At 32.1% G+C, this 23,756-nt stretch overlaps 2 protein-coding genes across 24 annotated transcripts; one reads left to right on the plus strand and one right to left on the minus strand.

The window, feature by feature from the left end:
• Nucleotides 1–214: 214 nt before the first annotated feature.
• LOC100786013 (probable E3 ubiquitin-protein ligase RHG1A) lies at nucleotides 215–8,914 on the minus strand. 23 transcript variants are annotated; one of them, XM_041008093.1, is made up of 10 exons: nucleotides 8,737–8,855; nucleotides 7,216–7,362; nucleotides 4,463–7,116; nucleotides 3,609–3,791; nucleotides 2,718–2,884; nucleotides 1,839–2,594; nucleotides 1,369–1,748; nucleotides 951–1,049; nucleotides 732–869; nucleotides 215–558 (listed from the first exon to the last, which is right to left on the minus strand). In XM_041008093.1, the coding sequence occupies exons 5-10, from the start codon at nucleotides 2,815–2,817 to the stop codon at nucleotides 409–411; spliced, it is 1,623 nt and encodes a 540-aa protein (XP_040864027.1). In that variant the 5' UTR covers nucleotides 2,818–2,884; nucleotides 3,609–3,791; nucleotides 4,463–7,116; nucleotides 7,216–7,362; nucleotides 8,737–8,855; the 3' UTR covers nucleotides 215–408. The 23 variants fall into 23 exon arrangements, with proteins under 23 accessions (XP_040864027.1, XP_040864034.1, XP_040864018.1 ...); XM_041008100.1 differs by having other exon boundaries at nucleotides 3,626–3,791; nucleotides 4,463–4,516; nucleotides 7,313–7,362; nucleotides 8,737–8,852; XM_041008084.1 differs by having other exon boundaries at nucleotides 1,339–1,748; nucleotides 3,626–3,791; nucleotides 3,907–7,362.
• Nucleotides 8,915–19,170: 10,256 nt separating this feature from the next.
• LOC100786529 (syntaxin-71) lies at nucleotides 19,171–22,913 on the plus strand. The gene is made up of 10 exons (XM_003542461.5): nucleotides 19,171–19,292; nucleotides 19,385–19,661; nucleotides 19,806–19,931; nucleotides 20,189–20,348; nucleotides 20,471–20,556; nucleotides 20,680–20,748; nucleotides 21,145–21,189; nucleotides 21,313–21,375; nucleotides 21,473–21,549; nucleotides 22,565–22,913. Exons 2-10 carry the CDS (start codon nucleotides 19,506–19,508, stop codon nucleotides 22,578–22,580), a joined length of 798 nt encoding a protein of 265 aa, XP_003542509.1. The 5' UTR covers nucleotides 19,171–19,292; nucleotides 19,385–19,505; the 3' UTR covers nucleotides 22,581–22,913.
• The last annotated feature ends 843 nt before the right edge of the window (nucleotides 22,914–23,756 follow it).

Here is a 23,756-nt window from a genome sequence, read left to right on the forward strand (position 1 = left end):
TGTCACGCTCTCTTATTTTAGTTTTAAATTAGTATTCAATCAAATATTGAAGAAACAAACAATTTGCTAAATCCCGAATAATGGAATTTAACAAACACACTTCCGTTTGATTCTTTGCTGTGTCCGTGAGTCCTGCTACATTGTAAAGTTCACCGAGCCATTGAAGACGTTTTCAAGGTTCGATCGAATTAAATCAAACATGGAAGTACGATAATTTCATTTCAAAGGCTTCACGAAATTAAGAGTGAAGCCAAAGCCAACGAATCCATTGACAATATAGATAGAGTAACATTTTCCTATTACAACATATCCAAATGGAAGTCTGTTTTCTCCACTTCAAGGAATATCCAAATATATGTACAAGAATGATATGATATACGTCAAACTAAAGTATAATGAATAAATTGTTTATTTGTCCTTGTTAGCCTCTGACAACGCAGAAACTTTGCAGATAGGACAAACTTTCTTCATAGACAACCACTTTCTTATGCAACCCACATGGTAATCATGTCCACAAGCTTTCAGCGTCCCAACATCGTCCATGTTCTTGTATTCTTCCTGCAATTTTCAATAAGGATGGATCATTAAGCACCGGATTAAGGCCTGTACTTCATCAATATTTATTCAAGTTTTACTTATTTAATAATGGACGTTCGGTTCAGTGATGGAATATGGTTGTCCTGTTACTGTCACTGTATATTATGTATTCTGAATGGTAGAAGGAAGCATACCAGACAGATTGCACAAGTTTCTTCTTCTTGACTTTGCTCAGATGAACAGTATATTGTTTCTGTCAAATACTTGGAAATCAAATCCTCAGACAATCCTGTGCTCACATGGCCTATTCTCTCTCCAAGTGCAAGTAGTTCCTGCTCGAGCCAAGCATCCAAATAATTGACAAGATATGATAGTACATGATATTAATTTTATAGCACAAAAATAATAATTACCTCATAACTCATGTTGTCTATGTCCATCCTCATGTCTCTATGCTGATCAAGCATATTCCTAGATCCATTCAGTGAAGTGCGATCAACAATCATGAAACCCTGAAAGAACAATAAAACCAAATTTGAGTCATATACCCCAATAAAAGCACAAAATTTGATTTATTGGAATTAAAGCCAGAAGCTACAGTCTTGCTAATATTAAGTTAATAACTAGTCCACTTCACGAAGGATATATTGGAACCAATGTGCCCATAATGTTTGCTAGCTAACCAAATATCTCAATCAAGGTTATATAGCTAAAATGGAGCCTGGGCAAAAACATGAACACAAGTGTTTCCAATCATTACTCACAAGAACAGAGCTCGAGACTTAAGATACTTATAGATACCTCAGAGTTAAATCGTTCATTGAGACCAACCTCATCAGCCAATGATCGATATCTATCACTAGGTATTCTTGACCTTCCATGTCTATCATTGCTCTGCCAGCCAACAGTGGTCAATGGCCTTGGATGTCTAGAAGAGTAACTTTCAGCCACCATATGCAATCCATCATCAGAAGGTATCACACGTCCCAAATGCAAGCTTGAAGAAGCCCTAAAAGTTGGAGTGGATCTTTGAGAGTAGTTACTGCGAACTCCTCTTGCAGTTTGAGTCAGATTATTACGAAAACTTTGAGGAGCAGTAGGATTTCTGCTAGTTCCAAATTCATTATGAAAACCTCCAACATCTACAGGAGCATTACTAGAACCACTTCCATTAAGGAAATGACTTGCCTCGTGATTAAAAGCATTTGCATCTGCATTTTAATTTTAATAAAAAAAGATCACTTCAGATATAAAGTACAGAAGAATAGAATGTGAGGGTTGGTACTACATTACAAACTAACCTGATGATGACACCCTTCCATGAGGAGGACATGAACTCATTGGGCTCCAATCCCGTGTCAAAGTGCCAGAAGTTTGAGTTGACAGATCGACCACGCTAGAAGAATGGTCAACTGGTAGACCAGTAGAGTATGAGTTGTGTGGATGAGTATTTGATAAATGGGCCCTAGCCAGGTTGGATTCCAAATCAAGTGCAGAACGGCTCCTCACATTCCTTAAAGGACCCTCGCCCCGTATAGAAAGGCCTCTACCTCTAAATGTGGGTGTCATATTAACATGATCCCAAGGCATATATAGAGAATCCATATTGGGCTTCTCTGGCCACAATTCTGAAGATGTAGGACGATCAGCTGCACTTGCAGCATTGAAATATCTGCTTGTACTGCCTCTTTCACAGACAGGAGGAATTCCAGGGCTCTTTCGCTTTTGAGGCCCTCGTCCATTTCCCATTGTAAGATCATTAAAAACCCCATCAGCAGCAGAAAATGCTTGTCTGTCATAATTAGAATTAGAAGGCTGGTGTACATAATTTTCAGGCATCGCATAAAACATTCCAGCACTTGGTGAAGGCAAAAAATGATCATGAGAAGTGCCTGATACATCTGTTTGATGAGGCGGTGCTTCAATGTTGAGACTTGTGGATGCATATCCGTTTGACCTTGGTGCAGTGTTCCAATGAGATGGAAAAGAAATGTTATCTATGGACATATTTTCCGAAGGATAAATAAAAGAACCATTGTCTGAAGTGCTACTCCTACCTGCAATAGAGATTCAATATAGTTGATATGATGCTTGACACTAGCCTAGAAATATTTGCCATTAAAAAAATGGCAAACGTACCAAAATACAAACCAAAAATAAGGCATTTCAAGTAACATTACCAAGGTTCACATATTGTTGATCCATATGCATATGATTCCAGTTCTGGTCAGGTTCACCCTCAAACATTGGAGATGAGCTATATAAATGTCTATGCCCCATGACTCACTAGCAATCTCAGGAGTCAAAATAGACAGTATGGTTAAGTTAGACCAGCAAATAACTCAACCTGCAAGATACAAGAGCATCAGAGTAATTCAGTAACAAAATGCAAAGTTAATTCAAAACAATCAAGCTACACCACTTCAAAACTACAACTTACGTACGAGACAAAATTCATCCATGACTGCAGCATGTGAAATAACAAAATAAATAATTAGTAGGATTTATCTAATTTATTCTATTTGAAAAACACTGAATCTGGAGAGCCCTGCATTGTATTGTCAATATAAACCATACATATTATTTAACAAAATCCAGTAAAAACACTTATTTGAAAGGAAACTGGTTAGTAGTCTAAAGAGTTGCCTGGATGCTGAATTCAATTTAAACACTTAATGGTGACAATCCCGCATGGCATGCAGAACTATGACTTAATGGCAATATATAGTCAAGACTTAAGAATGAACTATTTACCAGTCATTGGGAGATATTTGCAAGGGAGAAGTGAGAGAGAAAACAACAGATATGTATTCACAAATACATTTGAAATGAACTAGAGTTAGAACTAAGAAGTCACAAGTCAACAATGTAACCTTTTTTTCTGAAAAAAGGTAATTACTATCATAATTGTAAATTAAATGTAGCATGGAGTTGATACCTAAGGATAATTCAGATAGTCTAGCAAGACAAGGGAGCATATACTCTATAAACCACAACTTAACATTTTGTATAAATTTACAATCTTACTAGTATTAGAAATAAAGTAGTCCTACAATTAAATCTATCCTGACCTTCCTCTTCCACTTACAGCATATACAAGCACCACTGGCACTTCCACATGTCTAGTCAATAGAAAAATTTCTTAGACTATTGATATATTATTCATCAGTTTACATCATTTTCCATTCAATCCTTTACAGGGCAAAAGGATCTAGGCCTACAGAAGACCACCTAGCTTGAAACTCCATGTCCAGCTGCCAAGAATACCAAAAGAAATATAGAAGGGGTAAATAAGAAGTAACTAACTGATATAGGAGCTCAATGGATATCAAGATTATGTGTTTAATCAGCCAAGAGGACAATACTCACAGAATGAGCTATACTATCTATGTTAGTGTTCCAATTACCACCAAAATTGCATGATAGATGAAGGCCACAGCCCAGGTGAATTAGAACACCATGAACAGGCATGCAAAAAAAGAGAAGCATGACTACCAGCCACAATACAATTTGGCCAAATGAGGAGAATCGCCACTGGCAATTATTTCTGAAGGGGAGGAGGAAATATATGCTTCAGATCATCAAGGCTTGGGAATTCCCCATAAAATGGCAGAAACTAGCCTGTAAAATACTACACAGTTGCCACTCATATACTCCTTAGCCGTAACAAATACCATGAGCCCCAATAAGTCCAATCACTTGAAACCAAACTCATAGGATGCCTCTCTTCATTGACACAAGAAAAATATAGATGAGGGAAAAAGGAAGTAGTGTACATACACAAGGGAGAAAAAATGACAGCTGGCATTTAAATTAGATGGATGATGGTTCCTCACTCTAGCTTATCATGCGTAGCAGCAAGAGTTCAGATATGACTTAAAAAGAGGAGCGATTGGAAGTAGGATAACTCAAGCAAAAGACTTACCTGGCAATGTTTACAAAGGATCACTCAGCAAATGTTAGCATTTCTATTCTTTTCCTGCACTTGAAAAAGATAATCAACTATGTGCACAATCAGGCACAAAAGTGAGAGACTCCTATATTTGCCTTCTAATAAGTATCAGTAGTCAAGACAAGACCAACTAAACACAAATAATTTATGTAAATACAGTGTATTAACTAAAAAAGCAGAGTATTTGAACTACAATGACTATATGGTTTTATAAAGGGGGGAAATGGAAAAACGAAAATCGAAAAGGCATCTTGAAGCAAACTTTGGATAAACAACAAAAATGAAATGTTTAATAAAAGCGATGTATATCTTACAGAAAATTTAAAGGACACGAGCATTGTTAAAAAAAAAAAAAAAAAAAGTTCACCCTGTTTATCTTATAAAGAGCACAAGAGTCTGGGGAAAAAAAGAGAGACAAATGTCAAAACTAGACTGCAGTTTTTACTACAAGGAAATGATGTGTTTTTTATATATCAGAAATAGTTTAAGAACCAGCACCATTTTTTCCAAAATCATTATCTTTTAATCTCCTAATCACAAAATTGTAACATAATTAGTGAGAATATGGGAGAGCAGAAAGAACCATTCCCAATGGTTGAGACCAGGCAAATATAAATAGTAAAGAAAATAGAAATCCATATTATCCTAGCTCTAATAATTTAAAGCCAAAATAAGAAGGAAGAGGCATACTTTCAATGAGTTACCGTTTCATTTAAGAAAAAAAGGGAACAGATTAAAACCAGTCAAGAATATTAAAAACATTAATTAACTTATATAGAATCAAATCAGCACTGTGCAAAGGGCATGCCCCTGACAATCCATATCTTACATGTCTTCAGATATTGGCAATGTCTAAAGTGTACACAATTAAAAAGACGTCGTCGCTATATGTGCAGAATTTTTTCCAAAAAAGTTATGAAGCAATTCTTTAACAAACTAGAGTGTTAAAGCCAACAACATCTGCTAAAAACTGGCGTTGGCACTGATAGAATCCAAATATAAAATATATTAAATAATTAGAACCAGTAGTTGTCAGAAAAAAATACAGATTTCACTTTGGTTTTCAATTATGAGGAAACATTAAGCTTCAGGTTTAGTTTCAGATTTCACTATAATCCAAATACTAAATAATACCCTTACAGAAAAAAAAAACGAATATCAAGACAAACAATTAGCTGAATATAACAATACTTATGCTTTCAAAACATAGGTTTTCGGTGTTAAATTAAATAGCACCGTAAATAATATTGCCTTTTTATCAAGCGTATTCCTGAATCTGTTCATATTTGAAACTATAATCACGTGGCTTATTGGCTTTGCATTAAATAGGAATAAGAATATTTAAAAGAAAAAGTTCAAAGTTAATGCAATGACTTTCCATATAAAAAAAATTGCCTTTTACCGGAATATCAACAATCAAAGCACATCCCAATATCCAATTGCAATAAACTCTCTTCACAAACCAGAGACAGGAGAGTTGTGTATAATTGTATAAAAAGTGAACGAAGCCTGTCTTAAGAAGGTCCATTGTCCCCAACAAGGGACGGCAATTTAAAATTAGGAAGAATAAGTTCAAACTAAGAAGATTTTTTCCAGCTCTCAAACTAGCTAATGCAAAAGGGAGAAAGTCCTGCATTCTGGCTATGCTATCGATACTCATGGCACTAGTATCCAATTTAGGACCATGGGAGAAGATAACCAATTTGTGGTAATCAAACAGCTTCTCTGTCAGCAAACCTACAGGTTCATATCCAAATAAAGCATCATCCAGCACTACACGACTCCCAGTAATGAGTAGGTGTACTATTGCAAAAACCAACCTTCGGCAGAATAACAATCATCACCAGCATTAAAGACAGTTAATATCAATTCAAGGCAAATGAACATTGAACAGTAGTCTTCATCAATCATATACACTATTGGTCCAACATTGCAGTGTCCATAGTGCATACCAATTTACAGTGAATTCTTTATATGAATACTGTTACTGCACTGTTACACTCATTATACAGCCCCACGAAGTAAGATCACCACAACAGGAAACATAATGTCAAATTCAAAACTAAGAATGAGACGAATTTGACTAGGCATTTACAAGTCACTGGGGCAAATAGTATCAAGGTTTACAAGAATCTTATCTCAGCACCCCAGAGCCCATTTAGAACTATAACAATAAAATATGGTAAGTGCCACATCATTCCCTAGATTGCCAGTAACACTCAACACCAACATTTTGCTTCACCAAACATTGGAATGTGACAGAGTTATTGCAACAACATCCTCAGCATAACTGCTAGGACATTTCATACCAAAAAGGCACCCAGTCCCAGTAGATGGACGAGCTTGATCTAAAGGCCACGTTCTAGTTGAATAAAGCCTATGCAATTCTTCCAATTAACAGGATTTTTGGTGTCACATTCTTTCTTCTTCCTATATGAAAGTTGGCATATACCAATCCATAACAGCGGCATATCATGTTAATAAATCCTGACATAAATGCTCATGACAAAGTCATCATTTCTATAGTCACCCCATTAACCCAAGACTCAAAATTCCTGATACGTCATCTGTGATTCAGACAACATAATTGAAGAAACCAAATGAAGGAATTCATTCACTTCCATAACCTGTACAGTACAAATGCGAAGGCAAACAAAACCAGTTCTCACCACCAATAATGATAATATCACTATAATATGAACCCAAAGGCATAAGAGATCATATACCAAAAAATGCTTGAAAAGATCCGTGAAGGGTAAATTGCTAAAGAAAAGTGGGGAATAGAGAGAATGAAGGAGAATTTCCAACGCAAGCACATCTCACCAGCACATGCAGATGTAAGCATGTATAATACACCAGCAGCACCAAGAAACCTGCATAATAAAAAACCATCTAAACCTAATAGATTCTAAGAAAATCTAAACAAAACCAGGACCAACAATATATGCAAGAGCAACCAATATTCAAAACCATAATGCGTGATAACAATTAGAATTCAACACTAGTTTAATTACAAAGCCAAATATCCCCATATACCACATACAGTGACAAGAGGGTGAACCTAGGCACAACAGTAAAGTAAGGTTGCTGCCTTGTGACCTGGTAAGTTCAAATCCTGCGAACATGGCCTCTTCGCTTGTGCTGGTGAAACAGTGTACACATACTACCCTCCCCAAACCCCTTTTACCACACATAAAGACAACAGAAGTTGATAAAAAGTTAAAAACTAGGATCAGGAAAAGGTTTACCCTTTTTTTACAACGTCAGCGAAGAGATCTGAACAAGTTTTTAGGATAGGAAGCATATATACTAATAAAATTATGTATATTTTATAGTATTAACAATAAGAAGTTTGACAATAATTCATTGTTTTTTCACTCCAGCCACAAAAAGATATGAAGCAAGAAAGCATTCTACGATGTCTATCCATCAAGCATAAAAATAAATAATCGTAATACATTAAATAGACTTGTTATAATTATAATACTTCAAATAACCAAATGTTCTTCCCAGGAAAACATACAAAGATGACACCATGCAATCTATCACCACAGAACAAAGGGGAGGAAAATGAGAAACAAAACTAAATCTAAGACCTTATTAGGGATCCCAATTGAAATGATTTTACAATAAAGGAGAATAGGGTACACCACGCAGAAGGGGGATACAGGTTATAAAAACCAACATCCATTAAACCACATTTGACCGATGCATAGATCTTTATTTTTTATTTCCCCTGTTTCAATAATTAGTATTTATTTATAAAAAAAATGCATGCGGTTTTTATTATGAACACGAAGAGCGTGATTCAGCGGTAATTTGCACAGTTTCTTCCATACAATTAATATTCTGTGCCGCAACTACAGAACAAAATCGAAAACCAAACTCATAAACAGCATAATTTCCCAGGGGAAATAAAAAATCCCGCACCAAACAAACAATCTGGAAATCAGAGAGTTCGTGATAAACAACGAAAAGGCATCACACACACAAAAAAAAGAGATAATATTCCCTTCTCTGAAAAAAAAAAGGTAAAATCACAAACGCGCCATGGAGAGGGCGATGATACGTCAGAAACAATCAACGAGAAGATCAGAACCGATAAAGTGAGGGGATTGTGGTGGTTTTGCAGAGCTAAATGAAATCAACACATAAACAGTTGTTCAATCATCCATCGGTGATCATGCGTGTAAGAATTGCAACAAAACATAACATAACATAACATGGAATCGGCGAGATAAACGTGCCTTGGAAATCGGTGACGGTGGAGTTGTGATCTTTCACACGGAGACAAGGCAAAGGAAGAGAGAGAGGGGAAGATGATGAAGAGAGAAAGAGAATGTGAATTTGTCGTGAGAAGGAGACAATGGAAATAATAAAGCGGTTGTACGCAGAAATAAGAAAGAAACAACAAGAGGAGGAGAAATTCCCTGCACTGCCCAATCTTACCGGTTACCTATACCATCAGTATTTACTCCTCATTCATTATTACTAACCTGGTCAACAACTTTTCCACTTTTGATATAAAAATATAAGGCCTTATCAAAATATTATTTTGAATTTATTATTAATAAATTGATAATTTTATTTTATATAATAATTTATAATTGAATGATAATTTATAAATATTTATATAATTATTATAATTTAATTACATTTATTATTATGATTAAAATAACATTATATTTCTTAAAAATTCATTTATTATATTATTTAATAAAATAGTATTAAATAAAAATATTTAATATTTTGAAATATAATAGTATATATTTAATGCTTAACCGAAGTAAGATTAAGAATATAATATAGAAAAGCTTAAAATTGTTTTTATTTAATAATCTATATTTATATATAAAGAAAATATTGATAGTTATATATAAGTATTTCTAACACTTGCATGGAAAATTATGATTTATTTTACATTAAAAAATATATAACAATAATAAGGTAGAAAAAAATATATTTGTGCATCCAAATATACGTCTCTACTTATATTGATATATCAACTTCAATTCTTTTATGAGTGAAACTCTATAGACCAGTTTTTATTTTTACTTTTCAGGTCTAAAATTGAATTTGAACTTTTCTAATTTGTGTATGATACATATTGTCTCAAGTAGTTAGCTTACATTTATAATGTTAAAGAAATATGGATTTAGGTCATGTTTCACACGGAAAAAAGGAAAGATATAACATAATTTCATATCTCTTTATCTTTATAAAAAAAATATCTCATATCTTTTATTTTAAGAAGTTTTATTATATAAGACAAAGATAATTCACAATTAATCACATGATTATCTAAGATAATTAAAATCACATTCCTCCTATGTAGTAATATAATATTACTTTTATTTTATAGACAACTTTCATATTTATAAAATAATACTCTCATTTTATATATTAATTATATTTTTTGTTCTAGCAAAAAAATATAATAATATTCCACTAAAATATTTATTTGATTAAATTAAATTCTCTAATTTAATTATCAAATAAATTATTTTTTTTTGCATTCAAAGATTAACATACTTGTTTGTGTGTGACCAATAGTTTCATTACTAAACCGATAGTAAATTAATCATAATTAATTTACTAATCAAGGTAGGTGTCTAACAATACTCTCTAACGTCAAATAACATGAAATAACACATTTTACCTTCAAGAACCAAGAGAAGAATAATATAGTATTTCCTTTGATCATTTATAACTCAATGTTAACTCTAGAGTATATTATTATTGTCAAACTCTAATAAGCTAACACATTTAATTAATGAATGACTTAAGAAACTTTTTTCTTCTTTCATTCAATTATTTTGGCGCTAAGATCTTAATTCTATCATATATCTCAAACTCATTACCTAGAGTGGATGTATTCCTTATTGATTAATCATTACTTCCACTAGAAGTATTTAATCATATCCAATATTCATTCAACTAATGTAGTAAAGGCATCAAGTGTTCAAAATTAAAATATAACAAATAACTTGTTAATTATTATTATAATCTCATATCAAAAGAAACTATTATATTTCTTTTTGACAATTTTCTATTAACATGTCAAGGTAATATTAATTATTATAAATGATCGATTGAGTCAGTCTAATGATGAAATCCGCATATACATCATTTATGCATTCAATTTAATAAATAAGATCTATCAATTTTTATCCAATAAAGATCATTACATATATATTGATCTATCCAGATTATTGATGTCTTATTCACAATAATTTTACGATCAATAATAATTTAAATTAAAATTATAAAAGACTTATCAAATTAAGGACAATAATTCTTTAATTTTAATTAAGGACTTGTCAAATTAACAATTTAATAAAATAGTAAATATGATAATAAAATAAAAAATAATTTTTTACTAAAATTAATAATATAATGAATTTGATCTTTTATATATATATATATATATATATATATATATATATATATATATATATATATATATATATATATATTTCAATAAATATGATATTTTGATGTAGACATTTTTATACTCATTTTATCTTTATAACTACGTTCATGAGTTTTTTTTTTCAATTATTCACAAATTATCTATTAATTTTTACTCATTTTATTTTTTTTTAAAAAAATGAAAACACAGTTAAACACGAAGTGCATCATGTTTGTCCTTTTCCCATGTTTTCTTTAGGGATAGGTGGGTGCATCTTTACTTCTATATAGTGCTTCATTTGTTACTGTTGAACCAAGATGCCATTTGTTACTATCAAAACGTTTCGGGCTCTACGGATGCGTGTTGACTAGTATCTGAAGTTTTTTAGTGACACACAGAAAATAGTGTGGGTGGGGATTAACCCATTTATTTGAACGTAACACGTCACTTGACCCAAGGTGTCTTCCCTGTATATTTGTTTCATTTGTTATATTTTTTAGACAAATTGTAGTACTTTCAACCCTTTTTAAGGGATGGAAATTTTAACTTTATGACTCAAGGAATAGAATATCCAACAAAATATAAATGATATCATATCTTATCTATATATATAAAAGTAAACTTTATTTGAATTTAACTAGTACTGTTGAATTAAAATTTGAATTTCATACCCGTCATGGATCTAATTTATTTATGTAAATGTTCTTTTTACATTTTTGAGTAATCAAATTGAAATTTAATAGTAATTATTATTATAATTCAATCTGATCTAACAACATTAATAAAATATAATTAATTTTAAAAACTTAATTTTTTATATATTTTCTTAGAAAAAATAATTATGATTAAATGCTTTTTTATTTATTATTTTATTAAATAGAAATAGAAAAAACTAATAAAATGAGAGATAATACAATTAGTCCAAAGTAATATTCGTTCTCACTTTTCCACTGCTCTTACTAAATGAGAATCTTAAATTAATTTAAATCTTCAATAATATCACATAATTAAAATTAATATCTTTTTTACATATGAATTTAAAATTATAAGAGAACTAAAATCGTGAATTTAAAATTATAAGAGGATCAAAATTACAATTTAACTTATATATTATATATTTAAAGTTAGCTTACAATTATTATTTTTACACAATTTTGAAAGATATTCAATCTAAGTATTTGCAATTAAATATGGTAAAGATTTTGACCACAATCTTGTATATGTATCCAATTAAGGATATAGGCCTAAGCTCATCAAGTTCTTGCGGATCCTCCACCTTAAGGATACGGGTTAGAGTCTCCCTCATTAAGCCATCTTGATGTAGATTTTTGGAACATGATTGATTCAATTTTTATCATAACTTGCCAAAATTCTGCTTGTAGTGTCTTCCTAGTCGCTACATCCTTCACACAAGGTTCCTTCTTCATCTTTCTTGTCAAAAGACGACAATTTCTCCTCTATTATTTCCTTTCTATCGTGCAAGTTTTCAAAGGAATGTGTATTCCACTCTTTTAGCCTTCCTCTAAGACGCTTTAATTTTTCTTTGAGCATACATGCACCCCATCCTTCCACTTGAATACTCCTCTACAATTTTGAAAAAACCTTCATGTGAAAACCAATAATTCAACACTTTAAAGGGTTTTGGGCCCTTATTAAGTGTTGAATTTCTCACAATAATTAAGCAATGGTCCAAGATGTTCCTTGCAAACACAAATTGTTTACACCCCCAACCATTGATCATCCCAACTAGATGAGATTAAGCATTTATCCAACCTACCTTTTGCTACACCATTAGATCTAAACCATGTGTATTTCAAACCTACTAAAGGTAGATCATCCACTTCCATGTCTTCAATAAAATTATTGAATTCCTTCATCTCAATGCCACCTATAGCAATATGATAATGTCTTCTACTGTCTCCCAATCTTCTCACTGAATTGGAGTCTTCCACCAAACACCATTTATCCATTAGGTTGAGTCTCTTGAATTCTTGTATAATTGCCCATTGAACCCTTGAATAACAAGAAAATCATGATAAGTAAACATTAATGAATGAACACAGTATCCTCTATTTCTCCCAAAAACCTTGAATAACAAGAAAACCATCACCTATAAGTGATTTATTCACTTCAAAGATACCTTTCCTCCATATACAAACAAGCCCTCCAAAATTACCTATAGAAGGACATTCCAACCACTCCACTTTTGAGTCTTCCCACAATGCACAACAATATTATTTTCTTAGTATTTCTACTTTGATTTCCTGCAAGCATATCATTTCCACACCTTCTTTAGCAACTAATTCTTTTATTACCTTCCTTTTCGTTCCCCTTTTATTCCTCTGATGTTATAGGTTAAAATTTTCATAAAAACCTTTGTTTAACCTTTTCTTCTACTTCATTGTTCTTCCCGCCTGTTACCACCATATTTGTGTCCTCCACCCCTTGGATCTTTTGAGTCATTATAGATTTGTCTCCTTCATATGATACCCCAAAGACCTCCCCTAGACCCCATATACAATTTGCCTCTATTTTTTCATTCTTTACGCACTGGTGTGTGGCATTATTATGCCCACAATCCATCATGGATTTACTTCTTCTATGACATGCTTTCTTTTTGTCTTTGTTGTGTTCAATCTTCCTCGAATTTTTAGCTTTTTTAGAATTTGACCCAATTTAGAATGTTTGTGTGCACTCCTTTTTCCATGCTAGGTTATTTCGTTGTCATCCCCCCTAGACCCCCTTATATCCACCATAACCATGTCCACCCCCTATACTTTCATATCTACGTGTTTGATCAATCTTCTCATTTGCAATTCCCTGCTTAATACATTTGTTTCCCTTAGCTCCTCTATTAATTGAGTTTGTAGTCCTATCAGCCCACTTTTGTTGAACATTAACATGTTGGGATTTCATCTCCTTTGTCAAGCCCACGTCTATCAGATTTATGTTTCCCTTTTGACGGCTTAAAATATGGCCTTCCCTATCATCCTTTACATCTATGTGGCTTTCCCCTTGTATTGCATCCATTTAAACTTTATTGGGCTCAGGCCGAAGCACCTCTATGTTGGATCCATCAACCTTTTCCTCTTAGGCCCCACGACTGCCAGCATCACCCTCCCTGTTGGTCTTCCCAACGAATCCCTCTAGGACTTCCTTATCCTTACCTACTTCTACCTCCATCACCTTTCCTTCCTCAAGCTCCACCCTCTTTTTCTTTTTCTCTGGCCTAGGCATTGTCCCTTCACTAAAGACAATACTCTCTTCGTCTAAAATGGTAATAACTCCACCATTTTTTGCTACATAATAAGATTTTGTAGTACCCATATCATGCAAAGTTATACCTTCTTCTTCATCCATTCTTACTTTCCCCTTGCTCCTTTTGCTACAGTTTTGAGCAATTTGTCCCAACGTCATGTCAGCATCGTCGCTAATAGCCTCCTATAGACCATAGTCAAAAAAATAATTTTTGAACTCCTCTAACATGGATATTGTGTCCACCTTTTCCATTGTCTCCTTCTTCAATCGATTCACCTGAAAGCTTTCTCTATGGTTGGTTTCTTCCTCTCTTGACCATTCTGATCCTGATAATGAGATATCTTCATTCTCCATTATGAACACAGATAGTTCATCATCAGGAATCTCGTGGTCAGTATAGTAGCACCTACCCTTTGTCTGTATTGGATACTCCTCTATTAGTTGCACCATCACCTTGATACCATTGATAGAGAACTTTTTTCATATTGCTATAGCTTCAAGGTTTGAAGTTCTAATGATTCTAAGTTCTCCTTCCTCTGAGTAGTCTCATCAAGGGAGATGAGTATTGCAAAACTTTGTATGATCTTTGAAAAAGCATTCATTACCCCTCAAGTGAATCGATACCTCTCTACATTTGATCTTGACTATACTCTCCCTTGTTCTTTCATCTGAAGTCCATTTGTCAATTGTTTCGAACATGGCAATGAACCACTCCTGATCTTTGTCCATAATTTATTGGACATCTGCTCCTTCCAACCCATTGAGAAGCACTAGGTTATCCCCCAGGTATTTCACTTTGATTGCGTTGAAGCCCTCTATGATGAAACTCTCATGTAGAAATTTTGCCTTTGTCCTTTCTCTCAATCTGCCCACAAGACTACTTTGGAACTATTCCACATTTGGTTTCGCTATTGTTATATTGGTCCAACCCGAAAAAGATCCGATTATTGTTTCCTATTCTCGTCCTTAGTAGCCACCTTCTCACTATCCCTGTATTTCTTGTATCTCCACCATTTCCCATGGAAGAAGCTCCATGGACTACTTGTGCATATGACTCCCCTGGCCTTCTCAGTGCAAAACGTCCCCCATTTGTTATCTTTTGTTGTTGTGCTCTTTGTGTTGTATTGGTCTCTTCTGTACCTCTACTATTCTGTATTTTTGTACCTTTTTGTCTCCTTATTCCTTTTATAGTTTGCCAAATTTACAAACATCTTGTTTCCAATATAGATTGAATCTAATTGTCATTCCAACTCCTACGTATTTTCCATGTTCTTGAATCTAACAAACCCATATATTTTTTCATCTGATTTATCTTCTTTGCCATAAACACCTCTCGCACTTTGCCCCGCCAGTGAAACACTTTCAATAGATCCTCACTTTCATACACATCTGGGAATCAGGAAAAGAAGAAAGTCATGAGTCGCTCATAACGTGTTCTCCTTTTGTCTCTTTCCACACCAAACCTCCTTGGTCTTCGTCCCAGTCTCTCCCACACATAACCCTTCTCTCTCCCTCTACCTCCCACCTTTACCTTCGTTTTCTCCCTCCCTCCTTCTTTTGACATTATCACTACCCATTTCCTTGTAGTTTTTAGTTTGTTTTTGTACATTTAATTCCTTCATTTTTTTTAAAAGGTAAAATTAAGTTTTTAGATGAAATTCCAATTAAATTTGATAATAGATGTGTTAAAAACTTCATTCCACACTCTAAAGTAATTAGTTCAATAATAGAATGTTAGAAATTACGTTGAAAGTTATGGAAAATAAGTATTTTTATTATGTTCACATTTTTTTATTAAGATTTAGTGAGTTCTCATATGTATAACTTCTTGCAAAAGACCTTTTAGTCCTGATGGTTTTTTAGCCGTTTCCTTCAAATTTTATTGGGATACATCGGAGATATTGTATTCAAGGAGGATAATTATGCCATCTGAACGGAAAAGTCCGATAAACTGCTCTCAATAACACGATTACGATTTGTGCACCTTGGGCCATTTATAGTTTAGAAATTAGTGCTATAATCTTTGGTGATGTAACGAAATCTCATTATTAATGTTTTGGTCAATCACGCGATACCTTATGTGCAATCTTGTTAGCTTAAAGTAGTTTTTCATTTATGTCAAGATGTGGAATCTCTGCCACTATGATCAAAATACTCTTTACTTTCATCACCCAAAAAGAAAAACACAATCTTTATATCTGTTCTGTTTCTATATTTGCATATTTTCTTAAAAGAGATGGAAAAACTTGTAGGCACATACATCAACATTTCAAAATTTAACAATAATTTATCATAAACTTATATAAAAAACAATAAAAAATAATTAAGTATTAACTCATTATTTGAAAAATGACGAGCTACTGTTAAAATACTTAGAGCATTCAGTAGTTACTTTCAAGTTAAAAAATAAAAATAAAAGTTTTAAGAAAGTATTATATAAATTATCGACTCGATCTTTTTAAAGTTACACGTACCATTTTAAAAAAACTTTGGAAACTCAATTAGTTTATTTTATAATAACATCGCATTAATATTTTAAAACTTTCATTATTATAACCATTTTTATTCCCAACTACAGTATTTCTTAAAATCTTAACAGTACGATTCTAAAAAGATTACAAAAGATATTTAATTATCATTCAAATTTCTTAATGGTCCAATTTGATTTAATGAAAAATAAGATAGAATTTAATAATTATAAAATCACAATATAATTTTATATTATTATTAAATTATAAATGAGAAATAATTAATTAACACATAGGATTGATGGTTAACACAAAAGTAAAGTCTTTGTGTTCAGATATGAGAAACTATAGGAGGAACATGAGTTTAATTTTCTTGGTTCAGTGGGTCAACCAATGTGAATATGATTAACTTATGATTTAGTGAGTCGAAGTTGAGGGACACTTGTGGTGTCGGATTATAAAAAAATATCTAATCATAAATAAATATTAATATAATTTTTTAAGATAATTATTATAAAATCTAATAAATTTATAATATTTGATAATTTATGATTGAATAATGATTTAAAATTATTTTATACTATAATACATAACATATATTTTTCAACAAATAAAGGATTGTGAGTGAAAAGAAAACTATTTTTGTTCCCAATATTTAGAAGGTTTTAAAAAGAGAAAATAATGGAATAAATTAGGGATCCCCGATCTCACAAAATTTCTTCACTTCTATTTTGGCACAAAATTTCTTATTTAATTATTTATGTATCACATCTTTATTTGCTTTTATTTTTTATTTACAACTTTTTTCTAATTTTATATACTAATATACATATCTATTTTTCATCCTTTTACTTTCTCTTTTAGTAAATAATATTAAAAGATAATCTTACTTCTTATTTTTTTTCCATTTATTTTCTTTCCTTCACAATTTCTTTCTTAAACCAAACATACCATAAAATGTATTTACAATTAAAACCAATAATTATGATAAGTTTAATATATTTACATTTAATTACTTCGAAAACTTTTATTTTCCCCTTTCATAAAGTTGTCGTTTTAAAAAGTAAAATTAATAACTTTTTATATATAAATTTAATAAAAAAATATATATTTTTAGTCTTTATACTTTCTTAAAATCTTATTTTTAGTTTTTGAAGTTTCATATCATATAGTTTTTGTACTTTTCAGAAAATTTATTTTTAACACCTCCTTCAAGAATTCTCACAAATTCCCACCTAATGAATCATTAAGATTTATTTTTAATAAAATCTTAAGTATTTGCATGTTCAAAGTAATTTCATCCCCAATTATTAATATTTCGAACCATTCATAAACATCATAACAAATATTATTAAAACAGTTATAATGGGCACATAAACAAGTAGTTGTGGTGTTGCTACAAAATAGGAGAAGAAGAATTAGACAAAAAATTAAGATACATGATGGGAAAAATAAAACTTCCATAAAAAAGAGACAAATGAAAGACTTTCATAAAAATTCTTGTAAAATTGAGGATGAAGTTTTCATTTTGTACATGTTAGATCATGAATTAATAACTGTACCCAATTACATGAATTTTGTTGGACGTGACAAACAAAATGTGTTTTTTATTTTATGTTTAAATTGATTAAATAATGTGAAAAATTGTTTTTATTTTTTAAAAAAGTTATTTATGTATTTTTTTCCAAATACATCGAATCATAACTTTCAATGACTTCGTTTTTTCAATTTGATTTTTTATTATTAGGTAATGCTAAAAAAATTCATATTAAGTAGTTATTTTTATTTAGGAAATTTAGTTAAATATGTAAAAAATATAATTTGTATGCTATTTATCTTGTTTATGTTTTAATAAAATATTATATTCTTTAATAATATTTCTTGTTGAGATAATTGTATTTTTGTTTTTTCTAGATAAAATATTTGAGTATTGTTTATTTTTCTTTCAAATAATTTTCTTTTATAATGTTATTATTGCTATTATTATTTTAAAAGTTATAAATAATTCTAGTTTGTAATCAAATGATTTTATTAACTTTTGTCAATGGGTTAAACTTACCAACACTATATATAAGATTAACAATTTAATTAAATTTTGAAACACATTAGCAAACATTTCATCTTTTTATCATCATTTTTTATATTCTCTTTGTTTCTCTTGTCTCAATTTTGTTCTTAAGTAATTCTTACTATTGTAAGGTTTTACTGTGCTTTTGATTTCAGGATACAAACACATGTTAAATGTAAATCTTAGAAAACAAATTAGCTATCAAATTACACTAAAAATTTGTCATAATTTGCGATTTTAAAGTTATAGTCTTGGTCACAATAAATATTTTTCTTCTTCTATTTTCCAACTATTTAAAAGTTTAACTATTCTTCTTCAACGGTTGTTGACCACGTATATATTTTTCAAAATATAAAAACTAAATTAGACGATATAAAATTACAGAACTAAAAACAAGATTTCTTGAAATGTAGAAATTAAAGACATATTTTTCTCTAAATTTAAAAAATCGAAAAATTAAAGTGACCCAGAGCCACTGGCCACTGGTACTGGTAAACTGCTAAGTGCTAACGTCGGGTTTAGTCAATTTTAACCATAGCAAACACGGTAAATTGAAGACCGATTGGATCAATTTTCCCACACACTTGAGAGTCAAAGGTAAGTTTCTAGTTCTACCAAATTCAAAAGAATTTTTTATTTTTTATAAAAAAATTGTTTCATGTTCATTGTTCTCTTGATACTTGATACAGCTGTTAACTTTCCCCTTTGAAATCCTTTCTGAGTTCTGCGCCAACTGAATCAAGCAGATCGAACTCCGCCATAGTCTTCATCGAGACAGAGATCGGAATCTGATTCCCAAACGGCAACAGTATGAGCGTCATCGACATTCTAACCCGAGTCGATTCCATTTGCAAGAAGTACGACAAATACGACGTCGAAAAGCACCGCGATGCCAATGTCTCCGGCGACGATGCCTTTGCCAGACTATACGCCTCCGTCGACGCCGACATCGTGGCCTTGCTTCAGGTACGCCCCCGCAGAATTCTGCATAACTCAATTTGTGCCCTAATTGGTCAACTTCTCTTAAAAATCACGGAATTAGGGTATTCCATGACTCTTATGGTATATGGAGGGAAAATTTTTGATTAATTATTTTGAACTTTTGTGTAGAAAGCAGAAAGTGCTTCTAAGGAGAAAGGTAAGGCATCTGCTGTTGCGATCAACGCGGAGATTCGTCGTACTAAGGCTCGGTTGCTGGAGGAGGTTCCCAAGTTGCAGAGATTGGCTGTGAAAAAGGTTTTAGTTCATTGTTATGATTAATTGAATTTGTGAGGTGTTTTATTTGTGAATTCTCATCAATCATGTAGCTGGAGCTTTTCGGATGTAACATAGAGTAATTGTTGGGAGCTAAGATAATTTATTTAATCGAATTGAAGAGTTCTGTTATAAATTTTGAACAATGAGAAAGAGTAGAGAAATAAATCCAACTTCACCATTGTAACTTCATAGAATGTGCAGTTTCAAAATTAATGAATGATTCAATGTATCCACAGGTAAAAGGGCTTTCGTCACAAGAGTTTGCTGCCCGTAATGATTTGGTTCTTGCATTGCCAGATAGAATCCAAGCAATCCCAGATGGGGCTCCTCCTGTGCCAAAACAAACTGGAGGCTGGGCAGCTTCTGCCTCCCGTCCTGAAATTAAGTTTGATTCAGGTAATCAAGTTATCCATGTCTCAGGCTGATGCAACTATCGCATTTCATCTGTGAAAGTGAGAGGCCTTTTAATTGTCTGACTCTGTTCATGTATGTGAATCACTGAATCATCTCAAATATAGATGGGCGATTTGATGATGAATACTTCCAACAAAGTGAACAATCAAGTCAATTTAGGCAGGAATATGAAATGCGTAGAATGAAACAGGCATGTAACTTAAAGCAGTTGTCAGTGGTTTGCTGTTATCTTTTAGCTTAGGTTTATGCTGATTATTGGATGTCACTCCAGGAATGGTTCAACTTTCAAATCTAACTACACGTAATTTTTTAGGACCAAGGATTGGATGTGATTGCTGAAGGATTGGATACATTGAAAAATATGGCACATGATATGAATGAGGTCAGTTGCTTTATTTTTTTAGTTGGAGTATAAATTTAATCCCTATATCCGAGATTGTTTTAGTCCCTTAATGTAAAAACTCAACATTTTGGTCCCTGCATGAAAAATTGTTTACAGCTTAGTCCCTAGACTGTACCATATATTAAAGTTATATTGCATTTTTTTCCCCTATAGGAACAAAAACTAAACAATGTGTCAATTGTCAAGTTTAGGGACCCAATGTAGTTTTTAATTTTTTTTTATGTAGTGCCAGTGATCAAGATAGGGACTAAAATGAAAAAATGATGTCAGGTGTAAGAACCAAATTTTTAATTTAACCTTGTTTTTATCTTCCCTTGTGTGCGCGTGCGTGTGTTTTAATCCTTTTTAAGTTCATTATTTATGTGTTGAATACAGGAACTGGATAGACAAGTTCCACTTATGGACGAGATTGACACTAAGGTGAGAACTGAAAACTATCAATTTCTGCCTGCACCAGTGTACCCTAAATAAAAATGTTGAAATATTGGCTTTTGAATTATGAAGTTGAAATTAGTATGACACAATTGTTTGTCATCTTTACAGGTGGACAAGGCATCCTCTGACCTTAAGAATACAAATGTTAGACTTAAAGACACTGTGAACCAGGTTAGCTGACTACAATTCTGTCTGTATACATTTCCATCAATTTAAAGTTTTATCTGATAGATTTCTTGCTGAATCTTATATGATTTTTTTCATCCAGCTTCGATCCAGTCGAAACTTCTGTATTGATATTGTTTTGTTGATTATAATTTTGGGAATTGCTGCCTACTTATACAAGTAAGGCTCCTATCTCTTTTCATGAACTTGAAAACACTCAGCATTTCTCTTCTGCTCATGAATTTCAATCTATGTATTCTATATATTTCTGCTCAACTTGCTTGTTGATTTGATTACTGGAAATTTTGGTGTATCTACTCTTGTGTGGGAAATTTGAGGTACATTTTTATTTTTTTCCCTTGGATCAAAGATTTAAACTTATATTTCGTATGGTAACTTTAAGCTGCATTTTAAGTCTGAAATTGGGCTTGTGGGTTGTTAGTAAAGCATTTGTCTCATTTCCTAGTATGTATATGTAGCCTTTGCTTCAGAACATAATCTTGTTTTGTTCCCTGTCTTGCCCATGTCTCATATGCCTTTGCTTGGTTTCTGACATGTAATCCCATCATTTATTTTCTTCGTGATTCATGTTAGCGTATCCTTTATTGCCTCTTTACAGTAATTAGAATATCCTTCACTAACACTGAACTGCTGAAATCTGATATAATTAGGGAAAGTTTAGGTGAAGTGTGATTAAGGCATTCATTTGAAATTAGACCAGAATATAATTATCTTGTACTAAAACATAAACGCTTGCCTTAAATGGTCATTTGCAAACTACTGTAGCCAAATGAATTTCTAGGAAATTTGAAATGATACGCTTACAGATAATGGGATTATTATAATGATTTGTTAGGATTGGGGGATTGTGCTTGTAATTTCCGTCCCTGTTCCTAAATATGTTTTTCTTTGAAATATATAAAAAACTACCGTATCAACCAAATTTCTAGTGCAATCATTGCAATGATGTTGAAATAAATTATGCCCTATCTAATTTTTTTAAAAATATTTTTTATCCATTTGCTCATTAACTGAAGAGAGTAGCTTCTTGCCACTTCCTGATGACGTTGCATGGATTTGATTTTTAATATATCATAGCATCAGCATGTGTTTTAGGGTGGTGTTTGTTTACTAAACTTGTATACTTTATCGGTTTCTTGAGATACCTTTCTGACTTACCGTGCTCATTTTGCAGCGTACTAAAGAAATGATATGTACAAAGGCTGATGGATGTTCGAATGGTTTGCCTTTACTTGTATTTTGAGAATATCGTCTGATTTTATTTTTTTTATCTCTACCGTTGTGAAAATTTCCTGCGAATTGAGAGGCGTGCCCTTGTGCTTTATAAGCATTCCTGTGTATGCAGTCATGTCAGATACCATTAGTATGTTAAATAGTTGCTGTGTATTTTATACACTTGTTGTTTTGGTGTATATTATAATGAGTTTAATGTCAATGTCGTGACAGTCTATACATGTTGGGTTGTGATTAGATGATTTTGTAAAACTTTTTGCACTGGGTTGTGATTAGATGATTCTGTAAAACTTTTTGCACTGGGTTGTGATTAGATGATTCTGTAAAACTTTTTACACTATTAATGCATGCATAACCCTTTTTCTCTTGTAGTATTATAAATTGATGCCGATGAATTGGGAATGATGCTTTGATTGAAATTAGTAATTCTAGCTGGAGTTAGCTAGCTACAAACATGACCATAAAAGAAGTATGGGGACCCGCTTAATAATTGAAAGAAATTCTTATTCGGCTAATTATTTTTTGTTTCTTGACTTGCAAATCTGTTTTTTTGGTTTTAAACATCTCGTGATTTGTGATGAATTCCTTCGTTCCTTTAATTTTTTGTTTCTTGACTTGCAAATCTGTTTTTTTAAACATCTCGTGATTTGTGATGAATTCCTTCGTTCCTTTAATTTTTTGTTTCTTGACTTGCAAATCTGTTTTTTTAAACATCTCGTGATTTGTGATGAATTCCTTCGTTCCTTTAATTATGTTATATGATTACATGTCACATCATGTGTTTCTCAGAGTTTAGATGCGTCAACGAAATTTTGTTTTTGGTGAAAATGCGATGTACAAATCCCATTATCTGTAATGGAATTGTGGTTCATTTGGTTAATCATATTGTGGATGTAGTGACGCTATGATTAAACCTACTTCCCTAAAAGCACCTCTTGGGAGGGCAAAAAGGCAATGTAAGTAGTGGGGTGGGATTTAAAACCCAGTGAAAGTATCTTGTGATTAGGATTAAGTTGATATTTGGGAAGAAATTAGTTTCACACTAAAAGGTATAGGATGTTTTGTTTTAAAAAAAAACAACAATCAGTGAATAATACTTTCTTTTATAAGTTTGGGCCCCCATGTGTTTCCGA

This window comes from Glycine max, chromosome 13, assembly GCF_000004515.6.
Source record: "Glycine max cultivar Williams 82 chromosome 13, Glycine_max_v4.0, whole genome shotgun sequence".
Taxonomy (NCBI): Eukaryota; Viridiplantae; Streptophyta; class Magnoliopsida; order Fabales; family Fabaceae; genus Glycine; species Glycine max.

What these genes read in the sequence shown, in the direction of transcription:
- LOC100786013 (XM_006594076.3), bottom strand. Translation starts at nt 2,817, where the DNA reads ATGGGGCATAGACATTTATATAGCTCATCTCCAATGTTTGAGGGTGAA. An exon ending in TCAACAATATGTGAACCTTG is followed by an intron (nt 2,595 to 2,717) that starts GTAATGTTACTT and finishes TCTCTATTGCAG; the next exon opens with GTAGGAGTAGCACTTCAGAC. An exon ending in ATGAACGATTTAACTCTGAG is followed by an intron (nt 1,050 to 1,338) that starts GTATCTATAAGT and finishes TTGTTCTTTCAG; the next exon opens with GGTTTCATGATTGTTGATCG.
- LOC100786529 (XM_003542461.5), top strand. Translation starts at nt 19,506, where the DNA reads ATGAGCGTCATCGACATTCTAACCCGAGTCGATTCCATTTGCAAGAAG. An exon ending in TGAAATTAAGTTTGATTCAG is followed by an intron (nt 20,349 to 20,470) that starts GTAATCAAGTTA and finishes TCTCAAATATAG; the next exon opens with ATGGGCGATTTGATGATGAA. An exon ending in TGGACGAGATTGACACTAAG is followed by an intron (nt 21,190 to 21,312) that starts GTGAGAACTGAA and finishes TCATCTTTACAG; the next exon opens with GTGGACAAGGCATCCTCTGA.